Source organism: Artemia sp. Qi Xiang Cuo, chromosome 4 (assembly GCF_049724085.1).
Source record: "Artemia sp. Qi Xiang Cuo chromosome 4, ASM4972408v1, whole genome shotgun sequence".
NCBI lineage: Eukaryota > Metazoa > Arthropoda > Branchiopoda > Anostraca > Artemiidae > Artemia > Artemia sp. Qi Xiang Cuo.
The window spans coordinates 256,067-283,835 of NC_142797.1; the positions used below are offsets into that span (position 1 = coordinate 256,067).

Sequence of the window (27,769 nt, forward strand, 5' to 3'; positions counted from 1 at the left end):
CGTCAACATCCTAATTCTTAGGTTCAAGGCATTTCTTATCTGACTATATTTTTTTTCACTTAGGCGTCATTACAACAAGGAAACACTAAAAAATATAACTTTTTTGGCTAGTTATTTATACAAGATTACCAACCCTATTGTCAATTGTCCTATAATCCTTTTTCCCTAATCAAACATCTAGGGTGTTTTATGTTTCTAATGCTTTTCTAATATGATTTCTTTTTAAATTAAATTTAAGCTTTATTACAAAAAATACCAAAAATATTATTTGAAAAGTCGGTCCCTTAGACAAAATTTTAAATAGTACTGTAAATCGACCTCAAGCTCTTTTTTTTCATCAAATTGCTAAGGTGTTTAATTTATATAAGGCTTTCCTTTTCCTTTTTTGTGATTTTTCTCTTATGTGCAACGCAAAATAACGTCTATTATAAACCGACCATCAAGCCTTTTTTAAACCAACTGATAAGATCATTTATTTATCTAAGGCTTTCTCATCAGACTATTATTTTCATCTGGCATCAGCGTAGAAACACAGAAAAAACATATTTTTGATGCATAAGTTAACATTTTCGCCCAATCTTTTTTGTCAATACATTTTTTAACAAATTTGACTAGTATTTTTTTCACTAACCTACTGTTCACACAGAAAGGGGCGTTGTGGAAAACGCAATGCGTTGCGTTTTCTGCACCTCATCACTGCAGCGGTAAAACCGCAGACTCGGTTCACCTCAAAAGTTGCATTTATTACCTATCTCATTATGGTCCTATATTCCAAATTTACATGGATCTTCACAGTTTGTCACTTTTTCTGCATCCGAGTCAATAAATTCAATTTTTTAAACAAGTTTACCCTGCATGATCCCTGACATAGGATATTGCATCTTCCCAATGACTAAGGCCCAGCTATGACCCACAGTTTAGATATAGATAGCCTTGGCTGGTCTATTACAGTAAAATTACCAAGTCAATATGTGCATTTGTCAAAAAGAATGGTGGGAACACAGAATAGTGAAATAGATATTTCCCTCATTCGTTTAGTGGATTATGAGCCTTGGTTTTCATTTTTCTTATAAATTTACCGTTTTCATTTTTTTTTTTTTTTTCTTTTTTTTTTTTTACTAGTCAGATTTTCTGATGAGAATATAAATAAATTTGAACATCAGCAAGAACAACTTTATAAATCATATGAAACCTATTATAATAAACCCAATGCCTTTTTTCATTAAGAAAAATGATGTTACTAGTCAGACTAGCAAAGAACGGGGCCTATGTTATCAATATCGTCACTTATTTGAAAAATCAGCTATTTTCGCTTTTAAATCTTTTAGATCAGGCAATTTAAGATTTAAAATATCAGAAGAAAAATGCTTTATCACTTTTAATAAGTGAAGCACTACAATAATAAACCATCGCAAAAAAGAACAAATATCCTCAGTTTCATTCTAGTTAAATCTTCTAACTCTCTTATCACTAAAATAAAACTACGGTTACCAAAACAATGTAAAGAAGGAGGTATATTTAATCTACTTGTTACTGGGTATGTCATTTTCACTATTTCGGCTTTCTGATTGAAGCTCTAATCAGGGAAATTCCTGTTTGAATTGTCAGGTCAATTGTGTGCTAGTATAGAGCTTACCACATTTTTGTTGTTCTTATTCTAAGAAATATTTTATCTGCTTTGATGACGAAATTAATTCAGAGGAGTTAAATTAAAGAAAACGGAAAATATCGGCTGCAATAATTCAAGAGATAGTGTGCCATATAACTCAAATTTTATAGAGGCGAAGAAAAACTGAAAAATTTGAACTCAAATTATTCAACTGTTATTTTAAAATGATTATTCATAAAAGATGTAAATCGAGGAGAGGGGGATATAAGTTTTTTTAAGCCGTCAATTAGCTATTGAAGGAAAGAGATTTTTCGGGAGGTCTTGACTCAATTGCTTGTGCCTAAGAGAATGGTTTTAGGTACAAAAAAAAAAAAAAAAAAAAAAAAAAAAAAAAAAAAAAAAAAAAAACTCCATTAAGAGCTTTGTTAATGCTTTTGTTGCAAATTTTCAATTTTCTATAGAAATTCAAAATTTCTCCGAAATAGCAACAAATATTCAAAATTGGTTTTAAATTTGGTGGCAAGAACCTTAACCTTAATGCGTGAAATTAATCATTTGAAAAATTTCCCAACCGGAAAAGCGAATTCTTCGACTCTGATCCGAAATATGAAGGAACCAGATAGTTGCTTAAAAAAAGCTCATTATTTATGAATACAAAATGTGCCTGCCACATCAAATTTTACCCTGTCCAAAGAAAGCAAAAAAAAGGAAGCTAAAGCCTAATTATCAGAAAAATAGAGTTGACTTGGTCTTATAAAAGTGGAAAGGTTTGTAAAAGGCGCATATATCTATTTACGTAACACTTAAAGATGAAGACCGAATTAAATTAGGTTAGGTGGGGATACCTTAGCTACCCATTAGGTTTTAAATTAGTAAAAATTAAAAGAGAAATATCTAGTTACTTCTTTGAAGCTACCCATCACGATTGCAACCAGTAGCTCCATGTAACAAAAATTACAAAAATGTACATAATCATGTTAATAAGCCCTAGATCAAAGCACTAGATTTACAAAACAATAAAAAAAACGAAAAAGGAATAAAAAAAACTAAATATAAGTCAGAATTGTCTGAAAAAAATATAAAAGATACAAACAAGCCTTAAAAGATCTTATGTGACCAATAATATATATATATAAAATAATACCGAAATCAAAACATTAACAACAAAACAATTATAGACACAGTAATATATTAACTACAAACTCTTAAAATTTTACATCAAAATGTTAATACGTGGCTTTCACTCTTCGAACTCCTAACTAATTTTACTCTTATCCCTCTATTTAACATAAAACATGAGGATGGCCAAAATAGGGGCAGAACCTATTCTGCCATCCTACCATGTTCCAAGCTTCTGCTTTGGAAATCTACCAAAAATATAAATATAAAAACAATGATCTAAAGTCATTTTAACAATTCCACACAGACAAATACATCCAACCCAATCCATAATCCTATATTCACATCCGAATAGCTCCTGCCCTTCCTTTTACCTCCTTATATGGTTTTCAGTGATACTCCTGTGGCTATACGGCCTTTTTCCTCCTAGTGGGTGACAAGGAGAGAGCCCTCCTCCTCAATAAAGCCCTATTCGAAGCTTATGCTTTGATAGTCACCCAAGAAATCTCAGAAGATTGAAGACATTTCTATACTGCCTTCAAACCTTTTTATTGATGCACGATTTGACCAAATATTCAGTGGATGATTATTCGTTCGGCATAGTTGATGTGCAAATATATTCTTTATATATATAGTATATATAATATATATTCTTTATATATTAATATATATAGCAAATTTTCACATATATTTTTTGTTGCCTCTTTATTCCATATTCTTTTACCTTATCTTTAGTTCATTTGTGTTTTTTTTTCTGTTACTCTTTTTTCTCGTTGCATTTTTCTTATTTTGATTTTTAAATTCGGATCCCCCCCCCCTCAGCTTGCGATGAATGTTTAAATAGATAATTTTTTTAAATTCATTCCAGTTAATAACTTCCACCCAAACCTCAATCCAATAATTCCCCACTAGTAATCCTTATCTGTCTTTTACACCTTCACAAGTCTATTCAATAAAACTACCGTAGGTATACGATCTTTGTCTAAGAAGGAATTGAAGTTTAAGCAAGTTCAACAACGTATCTAATTATAAATACACAAAGTAGAGTCGAACCACTTCGCCGTAACAAAGGATCACTAATTTCAATTCCAAAAGTTGTTCTAAAGGTCGTGTCTTAGAAATAGCATGAAAAATGTTTAAGTAATTGAATCAAAACAGTAACTGAAATCTTAAAAAAGTGATACAATACGGCACTAATTAAATATCACATCTAATCAGAAACAAACATAAAAAAGAAGACTAACGGCAAAGAGGCAGTTCTCGCAAATGTCTTACTCGTTATTTAAGATATTCTGCTTGTCACAGCGAATTTACTGTAAGATATTCACAAAATACAAGGTTTCAAAATTGGTATTAAAAGATTAAAAAAAAGAATTGAGAACGTTTTTTTAGTTTATTTCTGAGTTTGGCCAATACAGATGTCCAGTTCTGGAGGAGGGCCTTATTGGAGGAGTTTCGGAGGCACCTTTTGGAGGAGTAACATGAAACATGTATTTGGATTTCAAAAATAACATGAAACAACGGTTGGCAAAACATTTTCCGATCTCTTACCAGTTCTTTCATTTAAATGACGTCTGGTGTTATACCCCACTCGCCATTTTACCACTTTTGGTACCGATGAACAACGCCAAACTCTACATTTTACTTTTTCCTCCTTTTTTAGACTTTATCGCAACTTACTATTTAATTGTTTGTAATATTCAGTTTATCTAACAAAGGCCATGGTGACGAAATTATGAATTTATTCTTTTAATTCAATTTATTTTTTCTATTTATACACGATAAAATAGGCGTAAAATAGGGAAATTTTTAAAGCTTGTATTGGCCAAGTATGAAAAAGAAAAAAAATCGAAAGATTTTATGCAGGTTGTTGTTTAAGGTGTGACCATGCAACCACCATCAACAGCAGCTAAACAGCAAACTTAATGCGAGGCGTAGAATAAAAATTATATTAATGCATTTTCTTGGGTTTTAGAGTCCGTTTTCTTTCGCTGTTATTTTGGTAACAGCTTACTTAGTTTTGGGACCTTAGGACGAGGCCTGAGAAACCTTGACGGATCTTCTATGGGATCTTGGTGGAATATATGATATGATTTTTCTTTGTCGATTTGTATTTCTTTGTTCTAATTTTTTTAGTGCTTAGGACAGTCCAAAATATTTTCCATTTCTGTAGTGTTCTTGGGCTTACCCCGTTGGTTTTATTGAAACCTTACGTCTTCGTATTCTAAAACAAATTAATTAGATCACACTTTTCTAAATACGATGTCAGAAATTTAATGTCCTTCTTCTTTAATTACTTTGACCAAATCAGTGAGTATATCTTCAATCTCAGCCGCTGCATTTAAAACTGCTGCCTCTTTGGGATTTTTGGCTAAAGAAAAGACAAGTAGGTTACAAAGGATACTAACTTAAATCCATATGAAATATAAGTATTAGTACACCTATAAGTAATTATTACATTAATAAATTGTTAATAATAAATTGTTTCATTAAACCAGGGCTATCATGACAAAAGGTGGAAATGGCTCAGCCACGTTTTACGGACAAAGGTTGGCAAATTGCCAAGGATTGTATTTTTTGGCCATCAATATGGTGCCAAACGAAAAGCAGGTCGTCCCGAAATTAGGGAGGGGGAGAATATGTACTTTACATTCCACTAATTGACTTCACAATTAATGGCATTGGCACCAATTTTAACGCATCAGAACAAGAATAAAGGTAAATGAAAATAGGAAACCAAGGGGAAATAAATAAGATTTATGTTTAAATAAGCAAATATTATAAACTAATTCTAGGCAATAACGAGGTTATGGGTTGCAAACTGCACGCAGATTGGATCTCTCCTCCTTCTCTAAGCATTCCTTGATAGCTTTAAGAAACTTCTTGTTTTTGTCATTTTTTTTGTTATTATTTGTTGTTTGTTTTTTGTTTTGTTTTTTGTAGTTTTTAAGAAGTTTTTCCCATCCCCATATCCTTTTCCTTGCATTATCATCTTAAAAAAAAGGAATATACATCAGCATACTTGTCAGGTCTACTCAGGGAGTGTCCTCCTCAAAAACATATTTTCTATCGGGAAGTCAACTACGCTGAACAAAATAGGCCTATATAAAAATTTTGATATAATGTGTTTGGGGGAATGATGGGCGTGGGGGGCTAGTTGCCCTCCATTCACTTTCGACTATTAAAAAGAGCACTAGCCCATTGAATTTCTAATCGAATGAGCCTTTTTTGAAGTTTCTACGACAACGCCTCTTATAAAAACATTATTTGCCCCCTGGGCATAACTTAAAACCCTTGCCCTGAGGGTTGTGGGGGAGTGTCCTCCTCAAAAACATATTTTCTATCTGGAAATCAACTACGCTGAACAAAATGGCTACATCAAAATTTTGATTGAATGTGTTCTAGGAATGATGGGCGTGGGGGGGGGGCTAGTTGCCATCCAATCACTTTCGACTATTAAGAAGGGCACTAGTCCGTTGAATTTCCAATCGAATGAGCTTTTTTTGAAGTTTCTACGACAATGCCTCCTATAAAAACATTATATGCCCTCAGGGCATAACTTAAAACCCTTGCCCTAAGGGTTGTGGGGGAGTGTCCTCTTCAAAAACAGATTTTCTATCTTTAAATCAACTACGCTGAACAAAATAGCTATCTCAAAATTTTGATTGGATGTGTTTGGGGGAATGATGGGCGTGGGGGGGCTAGTTGCCCTCCAATCACTTTCGACTATTAAAAAGGGCACTAGCCCTTTGAATTTCCAATCGAATGAGCCTTTCTTGAAGTTTCTACGACCATGCCTTCTACAAAAACCTTATATGCCTCCAGGCTAGTTGCCCTCCAATCACTTTCGACTATTAAAAAGGGTACTAGCCCTTTGAATTTCCAATCGAATGAGCCAGTTTTGAAGTTTCTACGACAACTCCTTCTATAAATACCTTATAAGCCCCAGAGCATAACTTAAAACCCTTGCCCTGAGGGTTTTGGGGGAGTGTCATCCTCAAAAACATATTTTCTATCTGGAAAACAACTACGCTGAACAAAATGGCTATCTTAAAATTTTGATTGGACGTGTTTGGGGGAATGATGGGCGTGGGGGGGGGGGAGGGCTAGTTGCCCTCCAATCACTTTCGACTATTAAAAAGGGCACTAGCCACTCCAATTTCCAATCGAGAGAGTCTTTTTCGAAGTTTTTACGACAACTCCTTTGATATGAATTCCCTGGTTGTAAAGAAAAAAAAACAAAAAACAACACATTTCGTCCCCGTCGGTCAGTAATGTGACACTATGAGCATGGTGATTATAAAAATGGTGGTTTGTAAGGGGGGTTATGTGACGTCCAGTACGGTTCAACTATTTTACAGGGATCGCGGACACTAAAAATCTAACTAAATTAGCCTTTTTTGAACTTTCAACGACAAAACTTTCTATAAAAAACCTGAATAGTCCTCAGGGCCCGACTCGAAACCCGTATATTTAGGATTGTTAGAGAGATTCTTTCTAAACCGAATTTATATTTGGAAATTAACTATTTTTCATCTAGTGACTACATAAATGTTCTTACTGTGTATGTTTGGGGAAAAGCTCAGCGTCAGAGGGGTTAGTCACTCTCAAATCATTTTTGGCTATTAAGGAAGGGACTAGCCCTTCGAATTTCTAATCAAATGAGCCTTTTTTGAAGTATCTACGACAACGCCTTCTATAAAAACTTTATATAATCCGAGGGCATAACTTAAAACCCTTGCCCTCAGGGTTGTGGGGGAGTGTCCTCCTCAAAATTTTTATTTGATGGGTTTGGGGGAATCCTGGGCGGGGGGGGGGGGCTAGTTGCCCTCCAATCACTATCGACTATTAAAAAGGACACTAGCCCTTTGAATTTCCAATCAAATGAGTCCTTTTTGAAGTTTCTACGACAACGCCTTCTATAAAAACCTTATATGCCCCCAGGGCATAACTTAAAACCCTTTCCCTGAGGGTTGTTGGGAAGTGTACTCCTCAAAAACGTATTTTCTATCAGGAAAACAATTACGCTGAACAAAATGGCTATCTCAAAATTTTGATTGCATATTTTTGGGGGAATGACGGGCTTGGGGGGGGGCTAGTTGCCCTCCAATCACTTTCGACTATTAAGAAGGGCACTAGCCACTCCAATTTCCAATCGAGAGAGTCTTTTTCGAAGTTTCTACGACGACTCCTTCGATACGAAGTGTCCTGGTATGGAGAAAAAAAACCCAAAAAACAACACATTGTTCCCACATCGTTCTTTACTTTGGTAGCGTTAGCGCGCTGCCTATGAAAAGGGGGGCGTGAAAGAGGGGCTATTTACCGTCCAATCACTTTCAACTATTAAAAAGGGCACTAGCCCTTTGAATTTCCAATCAAATGAGCCTTTTTTGAAGTTTCTACGACAACGCCTTCTACAAAAATCTTATATGCCTCCAGGCTAGTTGCCCTCCAATCACTTTCGACTATTAAAACGGAAACTAGCTGTTTGAATTTCCAATCGAATGAGCCTTTTTTGAAGTTTCTGCGACAACGCCTTCAATTAAAACCTTATATGCCCCCAGGGTCTAACTTAAAACCCTTGCCTCGAGGGTTGTGGGGGAGTGTCCTCCTCAAAAAGATATTTTCTATTTGGAAATCAACTACGCTGAATAAAATGGCTATATCAAAATTTTGATTGGGTGTGGTTGGGGGGATGATGGTTGTGGGGGGGGGAGCTAGTTACCCTAAAATAACTTTCGAGTATTAAAAAGGGCACTAGCCCTTTGAACTTCCGATCGAATGAGCCTTTTTTGAAATTTTTACGACAACACCTTCTATAAAAGCCTTATATGCCCCCAGGGCATAACTTAAAACCCTTGCCCCGAGGGTTGTTGGAGTGTCCTCCTCAAAAATATATTTTCTATCTGGAAATCAACTACGCTGAACAAAATGGCTATCTCCACATTTTGATTGGATGTTTTAGGGGGAATTAGGAGCGTGGGGGGGCTAGTTGCCCTGCAATCATTTTTAACTATAGAAAAGGGCACTAGCCCTTTAAATTTCCAATTGAATGAGCCTTTTTTGAAGTTTCTACGACAAAGCCTTCTATAAAAATCTTATATGCCCCCAGGGCATAAATTAAAACCCTTGCTCCGAGGGTTGTGGGGGAGTGTCCTCCTCAAAAAGATATTTCTTATCTGGAAATCAACTACGCTGAACAAAATGGCTATCCCAAAATTTTGATTGGATGTTTGGGGGAATGATAGGCATGGGGGGGGGGGTTAGTTGCCCTCCAATCACTTTCGACTATTAAAAAGGGCACTAGCCACTCCAGTTTGCAATCGAATGAGCCCTTTTCGAACTTTCTACGACAACTCCTTCGATACGAAGTGCCCCGGTATGGAGAAAAAAAACACACTGTGCCCACATCACTCTTTACTGAGGCAGCGCTAGCGCGCTGCCTATGATTTACAAACCTGTATGGCAAGTTTTTCTTTATAATAGGATATTCATTACAAGCTTTCAAGATTAGCTGTCGGGCTGAAATTCCCGGCGTATTTAAGATTGGATTTCGGAGTGAATTTTCCCTCCAGCTATGCAAGAAGGTGATCGCGTATTTGCGCAGTTTAAATATTACAAACTTTGGCCGTGCAAAATTAAGAGTGATTACTTTTCGTGACGGTCGATTCAATTATGAAGTTTGCTGTTATAGAACGGACGAAAGCAAGATCGTGACGTCTGATAATATTTGGCGCTATTCGATAAATTATTCAGAAGCGGTAAAAGATGGGAGAAAAAATGTACAAAGAGCGATTAAGCTTTGTATCGAAGATTCGGATGTACTGCCAGATGACTTATCTGAATCCGTGCTATCTCTACAGACTGATCTGGAGGAATTGCGAAGCGGTGTAGAAGATAAGATCCGGAAAAAAGTGGATGAAGAGTTTTCCAAGTTAGATATATCTCCGTCGCAGTTTAAAAACGAATTTTTAGACATGATTACGTAAGCGGTGTATAAAGCAATTGAGATGCAGTTTCAGTCAAAGTTTGAGCAGGTTGAAAAGGCTCTCAAGGATTTACGAGTGAAACTTGTTCAAAACGAGTCCAAGCTTGAAAAACTTGAGCCGAAGTTAGACCATTTAGGTCAGTCTGCCCTTCTAAATAAAGTCATTGTTGCTGTTGTCGAGACAACTGCCCGTGATCTCCCGGTACTAGGTGAGAAAGTTCTTGATCGTTTAAATTTGCAAATGGGACTTCAGCTTGAAAAATCGATCATTAAGGGGGCTAAACGTCTAGGAGCTAATGATCAAGCTCTAGCCCCTATCGAACTTACATTGATTTCAGAATCTGCAGCAGTCGAAATACTTCGCAATCGAAAAATGCTGAAGGGTTCCCGCGTCTTTGTTAATGAAGCATTAACTAGGGAGAGGCAGGAGGTTTTCAAGCTTGCTCGCAACAGATTTGAAAATAAGAATGTGTGGACGACGAGAGGCATCATTTTAGTGAAAAATGGCTCGCAAATTTTACCATGCAAAACAATAGCCGATGTGGCTCAGACTCTAAATCTGGCTAATGAACCTTCACTGTGAATAATTGAAGTTTGATTTGGTTTTCCTTTGTTTATTTGTGATATGGACAGATTTCAGTCGTTTTTGGAGTCCCGTTTAAACTTAGTTGCGATACTTAATGATTCAATAGGGAGTGATAAAAATGTACAGTATGTGAGAAATCTACCGGATTGTGATTTTTCGGATGACCCTTTAACTAATGAAGTTGAGCAATGTGAATTCCCGATGAGGGTATTACATGTTAATGCAAAGGGTTGCAGAGTGCGTATAGTGAACTTAAGTTTTTATTAAATTCTATTCCTAAAGATATTGTAGCTGTATGTGAAACTTTTTTGTCGCAAAAGTCTCCAATGTCTATGCTGTCCCTTTCGGGTATGAAATCTGTTTCAAGGTGTAGGTCTGAGAGTGCGAAAGGTGGTCAATTAATCTGGGTCCGACAGGATTGGTCTGTTAATATACTGATGATTTTTTCAGTTTGGGAAGAAGGTTTATGTGAGACTCTATTTGTTGAATTACATCCCATTGGCTGCGAACCTTTTATTTTTGGGTCAGTATATAGACCGCCATCTAGTAAACCCAAAGAGTTTTTAGATTTTTGAGCCCCTATTCGTAAAACTTAGCGGATGTAAAAGACCAGTAATAATTTCAGGTGATTTCAATTTTGATTTGTTGAACTTAGATGTTGCTTTTCATAAAGAATTCTTGAACATTATGCTGTGTTCAGGCCTTTTTCCAAGTATGTCACTTACTACGACAGTAACAAAGACTACTGTAACTTTTCTGAATAACATTTTCTTTTCTGGTGTTTCTTTTAAAGCGATAAAGTCTTCTGTTAGTATATGTGACATGTCTGATCATTTTCCAGTTAGTGTTGTTTTAGATGTAGCCCAAAGTTTATCTCAACCTGCATTTAAAAAAGATGGAAATAAAAATTCTTACTGACAGAAAAATTGATTAATTTTAAGCTTTTGCGTGAATTGATAGATAATAAAGACTGGACCCCCATTTTTGATTCAAATGATGTTAATGATGCTTTTTCGAAATTTATCCATGATATGATGCAGCTCCGAGATCAAGCAGCACCGACTAAATTTTCGCGCGGAAAGTTTTCAAAAAAATTTGACCCGTGGATTACGGATGTTATTTTGACGTCACTTAGGATGAAAAGGAAAAAACATCGTCAGTATCAGGCTGCCCAATCTGATGTATTTTATGAGGAATATAGAACTTATAGAAATAAACTGAATTCTATTATAAGATATGCTAAAAGAGAATATTTTTCCGATAAATTTTTACAGTATAAGTCAAATATGAAAAAGACATGGCAGCTAATCAATGATAAAATCCGTCCCAATCATCGTTCGAGTTCTGGAGTTAATTGTCTTGAACTTGATGGTTCAAAAGTGGCGGATACAAAAAAAAATTTGGATATTTTTGGCAAGCATTTCAGTACTACTGGGTCTAGGATTGTATCGAGTAAAAATAGGCAAGAGTCAGTCGACTGATTTTGTTGTTGAAGATGAAGCACCAAACTCATTTGATTTTCCTGAAATTGCACCCAGGAGGTTAAAAGACATATAATGAAACTAAAGCAAAGTTTTTCATTGGATGAATTTGGGTTTTCTACACAAATTGTGAAACAAATATCTCCTAATATTGCCCCATTGTTGGCACATATTTTTAATTTGTCTTTACTAAATGGAGTTTTTCCTGATCTTTTAAAAAATACCCATGTATTAGCTTTGTGTAAAGGTGGTACTTCTACGGATCCTTCAAATTATAGAGAAATTTCACTGTTATCTGTTTTTAGTAAAATTTTGGAAAAATTGCTCATAAACAACTTCAAAATTATTTATGTAATAATAAAATATTGCATCCTTCGCAGTATGAATTCATTAAAGGAAAATCAGCAGAACTAGCAATACATCACATCAGCTTTTAATTGAAATAAATAATGTGCTGGGCACTGGTCAAGGCGCCTTGGCGATATTCTTGGATGTGGCCAAGGCGTTTGACTCGGTGGATCACCGTCTTTTACTAAATAAACAAAATAAATATGGATTTCCTTCAAAATCTTTGAATTTTTTTGCATCTTGCTATGCTGAAAGAAAAATTGAATGCCATGATAGTAAAAATGGAAGCCGATCTAAGTCATTTTCCGTAAATTGTGGGGTTCCTCAGGGCTCTGTTTTGGGTCCTACCCTATTTCTTCTTTTTATTAATGATTTGCCTGAGTTTCTTCCAATCTGCAAAATTGTTATGTCTGCTGATGATGTTGTTATTTTTTCTTCCCATTCAGACTTAACACAGCTTTTCCTGAACATCCAAAGTACTCTATCAACTACTTCAGAGTGGTACTGTCGAAACCTTCTTCTATTATCGAGAGGAAATGCCAGTATATGCTATTTTCACGAGTTGGTTCAGCCAATTCTGATGTTTTTTCTCTTTATTTAAATAATGTGGAACTGAAACGGGTACAACAGTTTAGATATCTTGGGATAATTATTGATGAAAATTTGTCGTTCCATGAACATGTTAAAACTCTATCGGTAAAATTTTCTAGGAATGTTGGGATTCTGTGCCGTCTCCGCCATGTTTTTCCGGTTAATATACTTAAATCAATTTACTTTTCTCTGGTCCACCCTTTTTTTCTATATTGCGTTTCAGTGTGGGCTTCAACTTTTCCTTCAGTTTATAAACCCCTTCAAATTTTTACAAAACAAAGCGATAAGAATACTTTTTCAGATTGATAATAGGTCTTCTGTTACTCATCTTTATGGATTAGCTGGAATGTTTTCTTTACATTAACTTCAATTCATTGCAATATCCCAGATATGTCACAATTACGTTTTTGACAAGCTAGCATCATATTTCCATGGAATTTTCCCTCTTAACTCACAGCGTCATTCATATCCGATATAACTCAGGTTCAATTTCTCACAGGAGTTTAGGCGAACAACTAGAGCAGGATTTAGTTTGAGGCATATTGGTCCGAAGGTGTGGAATTATATTCCCCTGGATATTAGAGAGTGCGCTGATTACCAGCAGTTTCGCAGAATGGTAAGAAAGTTTATCTCTGAGAGTTGACTTTGGTTTTATTTACCTTGTTTGTATTTGGGCAGTTGTCCAAGAGGCTTGTTTTTTTTTTTTTTTTTTTTTTTTTTTTTTTTTTTTTTTTTTTCATTTAAATTGCTAATGGTGTTTAATAATTTGTTGTAATTTGTAATGCGCTCAATTATGCCACTAGGCATGTGCGCAGGTGTATTTTGTAGCATTATGTATAGCTCATAAATAAATTATCTATCTATCTATCTATCTCTCTATTACGTATATGAATGGGATTACCCCCTAATCAACACCTCACTCTCCTCACTAAAGTTTTTTTTTTAGTATTTAAAAAAAGCTCCTTATTGTTCTAATTAAACAACTCTTGTGTTTTAGGAGTCGTTATTAAAGAATTTTGAACTTTTGAATTTTGCCGGGACAAAATTCAAACTTTGGCGTAAAGAGACAGGTGTTGAGAAGAGAGTAACCCCCTTTAAATACGTAATAATTTCAGTTTGTGTTAGGTTTTAATGTTGCTCCTTACTTTCAGTTGAAAAAACTTGTTATCTTAATTTAATTTCTGATGAGTATTTAAATAATTACGGGAAATCCGGCTCCACTTCCAAGGAAAACTCCCCCCTTTCACTGAAAGATCCCCTAGACAATTCCATCCTGGTAAAAATTTACCCTAGACAATTACCCTTAACATCTCCACACGTAAAATTGAGTTGACAAAGGGAAAGTAAGACAAATGACAAGAATTTCGCATAGAGATTCTGGCATAGGGAAAAGTCTCTCTCTCTCTCTCTCTCCCCCCTGAAAATTTCCTCCCCCCCCCCCCCGCCCCGAAGAAAAATACATGCAAACTTCCCAATAACAGATGCAATACGTAAACAATACGTAAATTTCCACATTTTTGCAGATAAGAGCATGAACAGTTCTCTCATACTCTAAATCTTACGATGTGATTTTCGTTAAGATTCTTTGACTTTTAGGCTGTGCTTCCCCCCCTTTTCGAAAAGCAGACAAATTTTCTCAGACTAATAACCTTAAATGGGTAAAATTAAACTTAATGAACATTACATTTGGTTTGAGTCTGATAAGCCAATTCTTTTGATATATCTGTTGATATCCAAATTCCGTTGTTTAGAGTTTCGGTTACTATTGACCCGCGTTGCTCCTTACTTAACAGTTCGTTACCAAGACCTGTTTAAACCACAATCTTTCTCTCTCTCTCATGAAATATACTATAGTCAAAAATGCTCAAGAATCATGAAGAGGAGTCGAAACAGGGTTCAGAACTGCTCCAGGACCATTTTGTGGCCTGAAAACATTCAGGGGTTGGAGTTGGTTAAGGGAAAGGAAAAATTATATATTCATTGGTAAATAGGTGTGAAAAGAACTCTTCTTCTGAAATTTGTACACCAAAATTTAGATAAATTTGCTTCCAATCAGATTACAGAATTTACAGAATAACTTCATTTTATCATTTTCGTTCGAAAAACGTTTTACTGTCCGTCTGTGAGAATTGTTCACAAAAAGGTTTTTCAAATGCAAGTAAAGACCTATAATAAAACTTAACGCGAATATAAATTGGCAGTAATAGAGGGAGTCCTCCCCCTTCTCTTAACACACACAAATTCGACTAATTGTCCCAAAGGTATTTGACAGTGGCAAGGCATTTCAGACTGGTTAGTGTATACTTTTTATTTTGATTCCCTTTAAAAATGCTTGAACTAAGCATTTACTATTTAAAGCAAATTTGAATAATAATAATTGTCGTTTATTCTCGAGGCAATGTGAAAGAACATTTAAGCCTTTCAATATTTATCTAGTGTCGGAGGCGTCATTCCTGAAACACTGCGAAAAAAGGAAAGAAAACTTTAGCAGAGCTGAACTCAAGAGGAGGGCGACCCTAATAGCATAAAAAGAATAATTTAAAACTATTTTAATTTTTACACCCTTTACTTTCATTTTAAAAATACTTTTTATTCTAAAATAAATTTCGTTTTTTTTTTTTTACACAATGTTCAAGCTTATCCAGAATTTAAGTGCTATTGTCCTCTCGGTATAATCCCCAGTACAGCCAAAGTATATCCCTTCAAATAAAAGGGAGTAACAGGACGGTTTGAAAGTTTTGTCTTAACATGAAATTTTGAGGCTTGAGAACCCCTCTCTTCCAAAGAAATTCACTGACTTCTCACGTAATAGCTGGTTTACACTTAAGCAAGACAGCATAACTGTTAGCATTACTGAATAAATGAAATGCAGTCAACGGTAATTTTCGTAGAGTACATGTATGTTTAGGGGCAAAGACACCACCACGCGGCAGTGTGAACTCAGTAGCTGAGAAGCTCCACAGTTAGCTGTTTGACGGTTCTAAACAGAAGAGATAACTCAAAATTCTTGTCTGATAACTTTTTGACACTAATAAGGCAAGTAGTGCTGTATTGGAGCGAAAATGGCAAAAATATGGCACTGTTATGCCAAAAATAGCACTACACTCTACTCCTCTTCTATTACTACAACTGCTAACAACTCATCGCAGCACCAAGGCACCTGAGGCCAACATAGCTACGCACGCTCCTTCTCCATCCCGATCTTTTAAAAGCTTCCTTCTTTACACCCTCCCAAAAAGTTCACATTTCCTTTAAATCTTTCTTTATGACATCTTCCCACCCCAACTGCGGACGACCTGCCTTCCGTTTAGCCCTACACGGTTGGCCGAAAAGAACAATCTTCGGCAATCTGTCATCCTTCATCCGAAAAACGTACCCTAGCCACCTCAAGCTTTCTTTCATTATAGCCCTAGAGAGCGGTATTGAACCACATTTTTCGTATAGCCTATTGTTTGGAATACGGTCAGTAAGCCAGGTACCCAGAACAATCCTTAAGCAATTTCCCAGGAAAAGATCTAGCAAATCTTCAAATCACGCTCCTCCTCCATCCCGATCTATTCAAAGCTTCCTTCTTTACACCGTCCCAAAAAGTTCCCCATTTCCTTTAAATCTTTCTTTATGACATCTTCCCACCGCAACTGCGGACGACCTGCCTTCCGTGTAGCCCTAGACGGTTGATCAAAAAGTACAATCTTCGGCAATATGTCATCCTTCATCCGCAGAATGTGCCCTTACCATCTCAATCTTTCTCTCATTATAGCCCTAGAAAGCTGGATTGAACCTCTACTCCTCTTAGGGTTGATTCAGGTTGATTAGGGATGATGGATGATGTGTAGTTGTTCGAGACCAAGATTTTAAGAAAAATAATTTGTGCATGATATTAAGGTAATTCCACGGTGGAAGCGGCGCCCTATTGACGGAAAGACGCTCTACAAAACCGGGAAGGTTAGTTTTCGGTTTGGTAGTAGTATATTTTGTTTTAATCAATTATGTTTGGTTACCCAAATTTTAAAAAAATAATTGAAGATTGAAATTTATATCGATGACATTAAAGTAAAAGTAACTTTAAAGGAAAAGATTAATATGTCATTGAGTGGAGTTCAAGTGGGGTTTAATAAAAAAAAAGACAAATTTAGACTTCCGTATCTTTTATTACTTACAAAAAAAAAACTAAAGTTTAAATTTATATTTGAATATACCCTCGCTCGAAAGTCAAACCACTGGTTCAATCTTCACCCTTGACGAAGATAATGAGCCTCTCCTATTTCTGTTGATAAGAGCTTGCAAAACTCCATTCTAGGGTTCTCAGACACGTTGAATTTCATGGTGTATATTGAAGTTAAAATCAAATTTTGTTTATGGGGTATTTTTCCAATTTTCTAAAATATCGTAAATGTTTTTATACTGATAAATTTTTAGTAAGCATAAAACATAAGTAAGCATAAAAACATAATAAAGAAAAAAATAAGGATGAAGGAGGAGCGTGCTTGGTGGTATATGCCTCAGGTAGCTTGGTACTGAAGTGAGTTGTTAGCAGTAGTATTGGCATAAAATTCAGATTCCTCTGATGTAAAGAATGCTATCAAAATTCTGATTTTTAGACTGCCAGTTTCAGGGCCGTATCCAGGGAGGGGGGGGGTCTTATCGATTTTGACCCCCACCTTTCCTCTGAATTTTTGTCCGACTAGCAAACTGCATATAAAAAAAATGGGTTTTTGTTTTAATTTTCTGTAAAATCTCCGCCCGAACAAAATCCTGAACGCTCCTGGCCAGTTTCTATTGAAAAGCCTCGCTCTTCACTTATCCTTTTTTACTGTGCACGTTTTTAAGAGATCATTAAAGCAACAACAAATAGCTTCACCTCATTTTTCTTGGGCATATATTTTTCATACCCTTTACTTATATGAAAAATAAAGTATTTTCATGGTAGCTAAAGAGTGGCTTTAATCTGACAGAAAGACAGGCAGAAAGTGGCAGAGAGAAAAGGGCAAGGAATAAATGCTTTCAAAACAATCAAGTTTACTGAAGTCAAAGATTAAGTTAACATTTCCGAATTTTGATAACTCTTACAAGGGTCCCTGTTTACTTATGGCTCATTACTATCAGTGGTTTGACTTAGTTTCAAGAAATATTGGCCAGGATTTCTTCATAATACTTCTTGGTACGAAGAAAAAAGAAAGTTTTCAGGGTAATTCAGTTTTCAGGGTATTCTAAAATGACAGACAAACAGAAGGTTGCAGGTAAAAAGAAAAATCAGGAATTACTGGCTTCTTGACACATAAATTACTGATACAATCAAAAAAGAGTAATTTACCATTGGACACTGTTTTGTAATCATTTTCCTTAGGGAACATTCGTTCAACAGAGGCCATAATCTCTTCAAGCTCGGTAAAAATTTCAGAAACTGGCTCTTTGAAAACACCCTTATTTGCTTTGTCTTTAATAAAAGTAGAAAAAAGAGAGCGTTCCCCTTCGTAAGGTGAAGAAGGTCCAAGATGTCGGCTTAAATCTTCCAAACCTCTAACTGCTAGCCTTGATGTATCAGCATTTAAATTTCCAGAGGGAATCTAAGAAAGAAAAATACATTAAATTCAATAATTTATAGTTGACAAACACTGAAACATCAGTTATAGACCCAAAAACATGTCACCTAGAGTGGAGCTAGGCAAAAAAAAAGTAAAAAATAAATTGACTTCTTTTGAGAATTTAAATAGGTAAAAATAAAATCCACGGAAGCTTAAGCCTTTCTTTTTTTTTTAGAACGCGTAGATGCAAGGAAGGGGATAAAAACTGCGTCAAAATCACCCTTTACGGTGACCCTTGGTGGCATCAAGAAATTGCGTCAGCTATAGACTTATCTAACAAAAATTCTTATCTTTTATATATTTTTTTACTTTATCATTTTACAAATCTAAAAAATTATTTAAAATATGCAATCGACGGCTCTTCAAACAAACAATTAACGAAAATAATGGAGAGAGAGACTGTGTCCCACTCAGCCTTCTGTTAGCTGAAGTAGAACTTTATTATATTTACTATAGTTAATCCCACAAAAAACAAGGACAAAGCAATTGTTTTTTCAAGAATAAAGTAGATTGAATAAATTTGTAAAAATCTGATTAAACTGATATTAGCAATTAGGCTTACTGCAGCTTACCAACACTCCAAGTTACGTTACATAAGTTGTTTGAATAGATAGATAGATTTATTCTAAGCAAAACAAGGTCATAAGACACAGTACCCGAAAATTCAAATCACAAAATAGTAACTTCAATCTACTCTCCCCTCCCGGCAAAAACAACAACATAAAAACAAGAACTTACTCCTTTCCTTACATGATTAAAGAACGGGTTGCTTTTGAAGCTTACTATTTATAAAATTTTTATTTCTCACTTGATTATCAAACTTGAACACAGACTAATCAAAATTAGTATGATATCGCTTTTCTGCAGTGTTTTGTATACTTTTTTTGCAGTACAGCCTCCAAACAGGTAGGATTCTGGACTCCTTAATTAATGTCACTCATCTTCAAAACTTACCTCAAGTTCAGCTTCTTCGTCAATTTGTTCAATAGCTGTCGACCATCTACTTGTAACGGCTCTCATACTCTGCGTGCGATATGGAGTCTTCAACAATGTTTTAGGTGTTTCTCCCTTACAAGTGTCTCCAATTGATGCCACGTACTTATTTATATTGAGAGGAGTCTTCAGGCTAAAATCTGAGCGTACTGGGTTAATGGGCGACATATTCTCAATGGACTGCAAGTGTTTGAAGCGTTTTTCAAATACATTTTTCTGAGGATTTACAGGAATAAGTGGAGTGCTTTGCATCATTGGTGCTGTCGATCTGACGGGAGACACATTTTCCTTTTGGCTGGCATCGTTTGCGTCTCGTAAAAACTAAGGAAACAAACATTTACAATTCAATCAAAATTTAGCTTTGACAAAATATGGCTCTAATGGTTGTTTCCATGTGTTTCAGATGTTGGTATAAGCCTAAATAAGCCCCTTCACATAAAGAAACATGTTAGGAAAACAATTCTTACTTCATAATATGCAGAATAATCATAGTTAATACATTTGGCATGGAGGGATGGAAAACTTCTTTCATTGTTTTGCACTTCTTATACCACATTTCTAATTTCTTTCGAGTCTACTCTCTGCCTTAAAAGCCGTGTTCAAATAAACGCCCAACCCCCATCTAACCTAACCTAATTTCTCACTATTTTTCAATTACAATGTGGTATGAGAAATAATTAGATGGTACTGATAGTGTTTAATTTATATTTGAAAACGGAGAAAAACGTTTATGGAATCCATGCTTACTTTTCAGGAATTTGTTTTAAGAAAATTGTAGAACAATGAAAGAAGTGAAGATAAACGTCCCCCCCCCCCCCCCATACAAAATGCGTTAACTATGATTATTCTGCATATTATGAAGTAAGAATTGTTTTCTTAATATGTTCCCTTATGTGAAGGGGCTTATCCAGGCTTAGAGCCTGGATAATGTTTTTCGGACATGGAGCCAAAATCTTCGGACTTTTTTTTTCATTGCCTTAATTAAAAGTTTTACTCGTTGTTATATACTTTATTTTTAGTATACGAAAATGAAAAGATAGCATGATCTAAGGTACTATTTAGAACTTAAAGAGAGAGATAGAGTATTTTATTAAAGAGAGAGATAGAGTATTTTATTAAAGAATTAGACAATTTTAATGAACCCAGAACATTTAGTACTAATATGCCTCAAATAAAATACTTAAGTTACATACTTCTATATTTTCATTTTTATATACGTGGAATGACTGCTATATGTTTGCTACAACAAATTATTTAGATATTTAGGAAATATAAAAAAGGTTTTTTTAACCTCAAAGAAACAGAGAAAAATTTGTAAAAAAATGTTACGGCTAAAAAACTTTTCGCTCTTTTTTCTTTCTAAAAACTACGAAAAAAAAACTATTAAGGTTATGAATACTATACGTTCCTCATCCCAAACAAATCCATTTGATGTATGTTCAGGCGTTAATATTGAATTGAATTTATGGCTGAGCCGTTGTAAATACCCTGGCAAGCGGAAAATAGTGCATAAAAAAAGAAAAGACAGGAAATGCCAAGAAAATGCCAAATAAAACACAATAGAAATTCATAAACATAATACAAGCACTATAATTACACAAATAAAAATGCGATACATTTACTATTTTAAAATGGAATATTAAAGTAAATTCTAGGTATCTGCAAATTAAAGGGAGTCTTTGGATTAAGGGGACCTGATTTTAAGAGGCAAAGAAACATTTTTTTTAGTTTTTTAGGAGAAATTGTCTTTTACGTGAATATTTACGACCCATTGACAAGTCGAAGAAGTGTTTTGCGATAGAAGAGGGGGAGGGGGTTCAAACCCGGTATCCCACCTGGATATGGCAATGGTTATGATACAATTTTTTTTTTACAAATCTGAAGTTAAATGGACGATAATTTTGCATGTGTGGATTGTGAGATATATAATGTGGGGTTAAAGACGAATTTATAACAATCAACAACTATATGAAATCTTAGAAGACAGTAGGGTGTTTCAAAATATACAATTGATAAAAATGAGTTTTAACAAAGCAAGACGTTGAAAAGCAATTAAGGTTTTGAATTGCTTTGGTTTTTTTTTATTAGATTTCCTTTTATTTGTACGAGGGCCCTTCTCTCTGCTCAAACCCGCCATTATCTACTGTCTGATTTTGCTGTCCTGTCATCTTAACTTCATTTTCTTTTACCTTTGATAGATTTATGAGCATGTCTATAGCATCATTATTATTATATCTACATTTTTGTAAATACAAAAGTACCTTCAATAGGTTCCTTAACCTCATCATTTGAGCCTTTTGGTCCACCAATGTTTCTAGAACAGGCTCATTTGAAAGTTTCACATGTTTACGATTAGCTAAAGGAGTCACCAGCCCATCCAAGTTTTTGTGCTGAACGAGGTTCTGCTCCAATTGCCTTTCAAAAGTAAAAAAATTAAAAAAGATTCTATTTAAATTAGAATGGGAATATAAATATTTCTAGCAACATATTCTAAACCAGTGGTGGGAGGAGCAGTGTTAGGGGATTTTTCTATGATAGATTCACAATACACTAATTATAAAAATATATAGTATTATAGTATTATAATATATATATATATATATATATATATATATAATATATATATATAACATAATATATATAATATATATTATATTATGCAGTATATAATATATAGTATTATAGAAATATCTGGTAGAGAAAGAGGTTCGTTTTACGAAAACAAAAAAAACAATAAGGAAATCAATAGGTCTCCAATCAAAATGAAAACATTACAGGCTGTGTCATCGGCGAAGAGAAGGGTCAACCCTGGCTCCTCAACTGAACTACTAACATCATTAACTTATATTAAAGCAACACGGGCCCTAGAATTGAACCTCGGGGTACTCCAATCTGGTTTGACTGGTTCGAAGACGTTAATATAACTTCGCCCCCATCAATACACTTAACTCTATCACTTAAATATGGCAAGAATATTGATTTAGCCTGGTGACTTGTGTCACAATTAGACAATTATTCATTTAAAATCAAAAGACAAATAGTATCGAACATTTTCCTTATATCCACGAACATAGAAGATGGAATTTCATCCCTATTAAAGGCAGGATGAGAGAGGAAAGGATTTTCAGGAACAATCCTTTCGCAAACCCCCTCAGAGGCGAACCATCATCTAAAAAAATAGACCATTTTTTCTTTTTATAATCAGAACAAGAATAAATTCTTTTGCCCAAAATCTTTTTTTTCTAATTTATTCCTGCTTGAGGATCCTGAAATAAGACAACTAATTCTCCAAAGTTTGCAAAATTTCTAGTGAATTTTTTTCTTTCAGCATATTTAGTATATCCAAGAAGCAACACATCACGCTCCTACCTCAAAAATAAACTACTTAGGGACAACTTAATATCAAACACATACGAAACCCGTAACTGTCTTCTAGAGTCTAATGATTGAAAACATTGTGTCTCTTCTAGATTCCTAGAAAAAAAAAATTTGGAAAGGTCAATTTGAAAACCCCAAATTTCGGCTTTTTGTTGTTTCTTCAATTAAATTTTTGATTTTGCCAAGATTTGTCGAATTTTGTATGCATAAGTTGCTCGGGACCAGGAGTAGACTGAATCAAGTCCAACTGCGATTAAATCCATAGGTAAGGGAGGAGAAAGCTTTTTTTATTCTTGTCATAGGCAGTATTACCAAATGAGTAGTCAGATCTAACCAAACTATATAGGAAAGAAAAGCTAGTGTCTCATTGGGGTTTTGTCTAGTCCGGGTGGATTCCAACGGGGGGAGGTGTCCCAATTCTTGAGGATATCTAACAGAAGAAGCTGTCGGATCTTATCTAAACTTGTGAAAAGTAAGAATAGGTGTTTTAGTTAAACGTTTAAAGATCTATATCTAATCCGAGATAAAAGTGTGTGCAGGGGGGGGTTGTCAACGGGAAATTTAGCACACGACTAGCAGGTATCAATTACACTTCAAGCAAGAAAGAGAAAATTGCCTAGCTTCCGTTTTTGGTTTTACACTCATTCTGAGATCTCTTGGGAAAACAGGTAGCTAAAATCTTTTCTTCGAGACATCTACCAGAACGGGTTGTAACAACTCAGCAAACTGTAAAGGAAAGTGAGAGTATGTGTATAATTTGTGCTCTTACCCAATCATATTTCAAATCAACCAAACTTGGTTTGAAGTGAAAGTAACTGTGCTAGTCATGCTTTCTGGGAGTCATTAGCCTTTTTTACCTTGAGGGGGGGGGGGTATTTGGCACCGAAATCCTTATCTTCCAAGATATTTATAAAGAGAGGTTATCGGATCGTAACAAAACTCGGCGAAAAGGTTAAAGCTGATGTTCAAGTTTTACCTTCTGAAATAAGGACTGGATCTCAACTCCATTGGGGAAGGAAAGAGGTGTTCTTAAATTACCACAATCAGAACAATAACCAAAATGCTTTATCGAAGCTCAACCAAATTTAATTATACGCAATATATAATGTGCTATTCCTACCTTTCTGAAATCAGGAACCAATTCAACCTGTGCGGGGGGATAGGAAGGCAAACTCTAACTTCTTGTCATAAGACACTTTTCAGAAGGATTTTCGGATCTCAGCGAAACATATTGAGATGAACAGTAAGTTTTCTATTTGTAAATTTTGAAGCCCAGACCCGTTCCTGCCTTGCTAAGAAGAGGAGTTCCTTCATCATCGTTATCATGACCTTAACCAGAATGGGCTTCCAGATATAAATAGAGCTAGGTGGGAACTAAGATCGAGTGTCTCACTTGTGCTGTTTGGATTCCAGAGTCATTTCTAACCCTGTCAGTAAGGGCGAAGGGGGGAGAGCTTGAATCTTGTTGTCAGAACATGTTTTCAACTAAAGTTCATCTTGCGCTTTTTGAGGGGTAGAGCCAGGGAGCGGCTTAAAAAACTGTTCCATAAATAATGGCCGATTTTATAACAGGATTTAGTGGAAAGTTAGCGATGGCTTCCAGTTTTACTGGATGTTCAGGGTCCAAACACAACCCGACCCTTCCTTTGACGGAGGTCCCAAATTTTTGTCATCGTAAGATCTACCCAAGATGCCTATAAAATTTTCATCAAACGTGATGAGAGGTGTTAAATTTAAACCAGATTTCATAAGAGACAGCATATACTTGTCCTACTACTGGTTTTTGAAGGGTACGAGACCAATAAAAACCATTATGGAGGTTGGGGGGTTGGTATGTATTTATTACGACGTCTAACGAAATAGTTTGCTGTATCTCAACCCTCCAATTAATAGCTGTCTTAGTGGTGCCTCTTCATAATCAGATTCCACTTCCACAGCAGTAATGGTAGGGAATTTCTGAATTCTTGTCAAGAGCAAACAGCAGGGCTCATAGTTGTTTCTTTTTATTTTCTGAAACTCCCCCAAGCTCTATGGAAGTAGAAGGGCAAAGGTATTAGGAGCTCGTTTCATTAGCCTAATTGCTAGTTAAAACCCCTTTATAAGAAAGGTGATGAAAGTTAAAATCTCGTCGACATGTCCTCTCACATATTTTTTTCACTCTTAGATTAATAATTGAGAACTGTCTCAATCTTAAGACCCCTTTTGTCTTCAAGTCTTATAGATTTATGCTTGAACCTCACATCTGGCCGGATTGGCCGAATTGGGGCTTCACTTTTGACGGCATCATGACAGTATTTTCGTTATGGCTCCCTGCTTGTCGCAGTCCTTACCAGTACTGAGAAAAGTGATCAGAAAAGTTTTCGCGCCAATGCTTGGGAGGTCGTCCTCTTGGGCAAGAGGCATTAATTTTTCCTTCCGAGGCTGTTTGGGGAATTTGGTGTGGGGATATACGCTGAACATGTCCAGCCATCAAAGCTGTTGCAGTTGGATGGTGTGCATGATGATTTAAGAGTAGTTTAGAGACGACAGGAGCCGCTGGTTACATACGCGAACCAGGTAAGTGATTCCAGCAAGTTTTAAGAGTAATTTAGTTTCTAAAGCCGTCAGTAGGTGTTTGTCACCGGCTTTTAGGATCAATGTGTCCTCTTTACCTTGCCATCCGAATCACTAAAGCATGGTTAAGTCGTAAAGGAACTTATCATTCCAAATAGAGCGCAGTAACTTGTGGCAAGAGACAGACTCCGTCAAATATCTTTAGAGATATTATTTGGGGATGTCAGCACATTTCCCAGGTAAACATTCTGATTAAATTACTCGATTTCCTCACCGTGAATAGTGACTTCGGTGTGAGTGAGATCACTCTCTGTGTGTCGTACTACTCTCATCACCTTGGTCTTGCTTGCGTCTATTTCACCAGAGCCAGGAACAACCGGAACTAGTTTCGTAGTTAATAGTGTCTGCACTGGCTTGGCACCCTTTTATTTTTTCATTCAGACGATTAACGTCATCAGCAAATGCAAAAAGGCCGTATAGATATCCCCCTAATACTACTCTGGTGTTATTAGGGATAAGTGCCATCACCAAATTTAGGAACCGGGAAAAAAGTGGCTGAAGAGGCATCCTTGAAGAACGCCTGTAGATGTAGAAAAGGCTTCAGCAAGCCCTTCATTAGTCTACCGCATACTTCTCGCCTTTTTGTATACGCTCCTTATAATATATTTCAAATCAGAGAAAATTCGTAGTAAGTCAAGGTATGCCAGCGACCATCTCACCCGACCAGGTCGGATGCTCGCGTGAAGTCAAGGAATGCTAGCGTGAACAGTTGGTATAGTTCTTTGATATATTAAATTTACTATCATTTTCTATTATTTATTTGAAGATATAAGTTTGATTTATGGTGGATCTGTTCTAATGAAGTCCGGACTTCATTCTCGGGTATTATATGTCTTGCCACATTTCCCACGCGATCTAGGGTATTTTCATGAGGATTTCACAGGGATGGCAAGTAAGCTATAGGCTGTGCAATTACCACATTTACTTTCAGAATCTGTCTTGTGTGAGTAGACTATGACAGATTCTGATCAGTCTTATAGATTATGAAGAGGCGTCTGGCTAAGCCAAATTGAGAGCTTTGGTGAAGGTCCTACCAATGTAGAGTACACTAAGTAAGTAACATAAGTGACTAGTGCAACGTACGCGAGCAGTGTTATAGCGGGTAAAAAATTAGGCTAGTAGCTGGTTATGTGGTGAAAAAGGAGTTAAGTATGGTTGTATCCAGTCCCTATTTATATTGACTATTTTTATGGAAATTGTCCTAAGAAGCAAGGGAAAGGCTATGGGAAAACATTGAATCAAATGGGAGGGTAAAACTCTTCTAAACTTATATTATGTAAATGATTTGAGTTTCCTTGATAAAAAGTGGTACCAAAATAAATGAATATTTCGAGTTTTGTGAGTTCACGGTGCAAGAATGGTTTGAGAAATAGTTTCAAGAAGACTAAGTGGCTTAAACTAGGAAACAATGAAGGTAAATAGGTGACGTCGGGTAAGGAGAATTTCAGTCAAGTGTATGGCTTCACTTGCCTGGGTTAGATTATGAGTAATGAGGAACACAATGAAAATGTGAAATTCGAAAAGTTGAGACCCAGTTTGCTTTTTCACAGATGAAAAAAAATTGGAAGAATAGGAAAATAAGGGCGCAAACTCAAATTAGAATATTTGTAGATAAGATAATGACCATGGTCAATCGTAGGTCATAAAGAAAGATTTTGATGACACTGAAAATTCATGAAGGGGGGGGGGGTAGCGTGAAGCTTTAAATAAATTGGGTTGGAAGAAGAGCGTGCGTAACTGTGATGGCCTCAGGAAGCTTGGTGCTACAATGAGTTTTTAGCAGCAGTAACAGTCATGTGAGGCCTTAGATCCACACTTGCCACCAGAGACTATCAGGGTATCCGAAAGATTTCTTAAATCTCTTTAAGAATCTCATATATCTTTAATTGGGGTAAAGTATAAGGTGGCCTGATGGAATTCATTCAACAATGGCTGATCATTAACTGAAGTTAGAGTCAAATGTCTAGTTTTATCTGAATTCTGTCTGGGAAAGGCTACATTCTTGTCATACTTATCAGTAAAATAGCTTATTGGATTTCCAATTATATTTGTTAGGGACTATCAGAAAGGACTTTTATTTTGCCTTTAATGGGTTCAAGTCCAAACAAATAGACAGTGTGGCTTGTGTTGCTCCTTACCAGAGACACATGAATTACCAATACTCCATCAATTCACAAGACATTGGCACTGAAGGTTTAGTTTGTTATTATGTATCAAACAGTTCGTGGTAACGAACTGTAAGTAAGGAGCGACCCGGCTCAATGGTAACCGAAACTCTAGAAAACGGGTTTTTGATACCAATAGATATATCAAAAGAATCAGATTTCAATGTTGATTTCAAATATATACCTTTCATCAAGTTTAATGCTACCCATCAAAAGTAAAGCGCCTGAGAAAATTTGGCTGATTTTCAAAAAAAGGGGGAGAGACTCCCTAAAAGCTATAGAACCTTAATCGAAATCAAAACATCATATTCAG

At 35.7% G+C, this 27,769-nt stretch overlaps 1 protein-coding gene across 1 annotated transcript in view; it reads right to left on the bottom strand.

The window, feature by feature from the left end:
* Positions 1 to 2,175: 2,175 nt before the first annotated feature.
* LOC148952658 (uncharacterized) overlaps positions 2,176 to 27,769 on the bottom strand; it is a 104,390-nt gene continuing 78,796 nt past the window's right edge. The window contains exons 9-12 of the mRNA XM_089087325.1: positions 21,562 to 21,715; positions 19,262 to 19,621; positions 18,037 to 18,289; positions 2,176 to 5,099 (exon numbers count right to left, since the gene is read on the bottom strand). Coding sequence (XP_088943451.1) covers positions 5,002 to 5,099; positions 18,037 to 18,289; positions 19,262 to 19,621; positions 21,562 to 21,715 — 865 coding nt within the window. The 3' untranslated portion in view covers positions 2,176 to 5,001. The remainder of the gene's footprint in view (positions 5,100 to 18,036; positions 18,290 to 19,261; positions 19,622 to 21,561; positions 21,716 to 27,769) is intronic.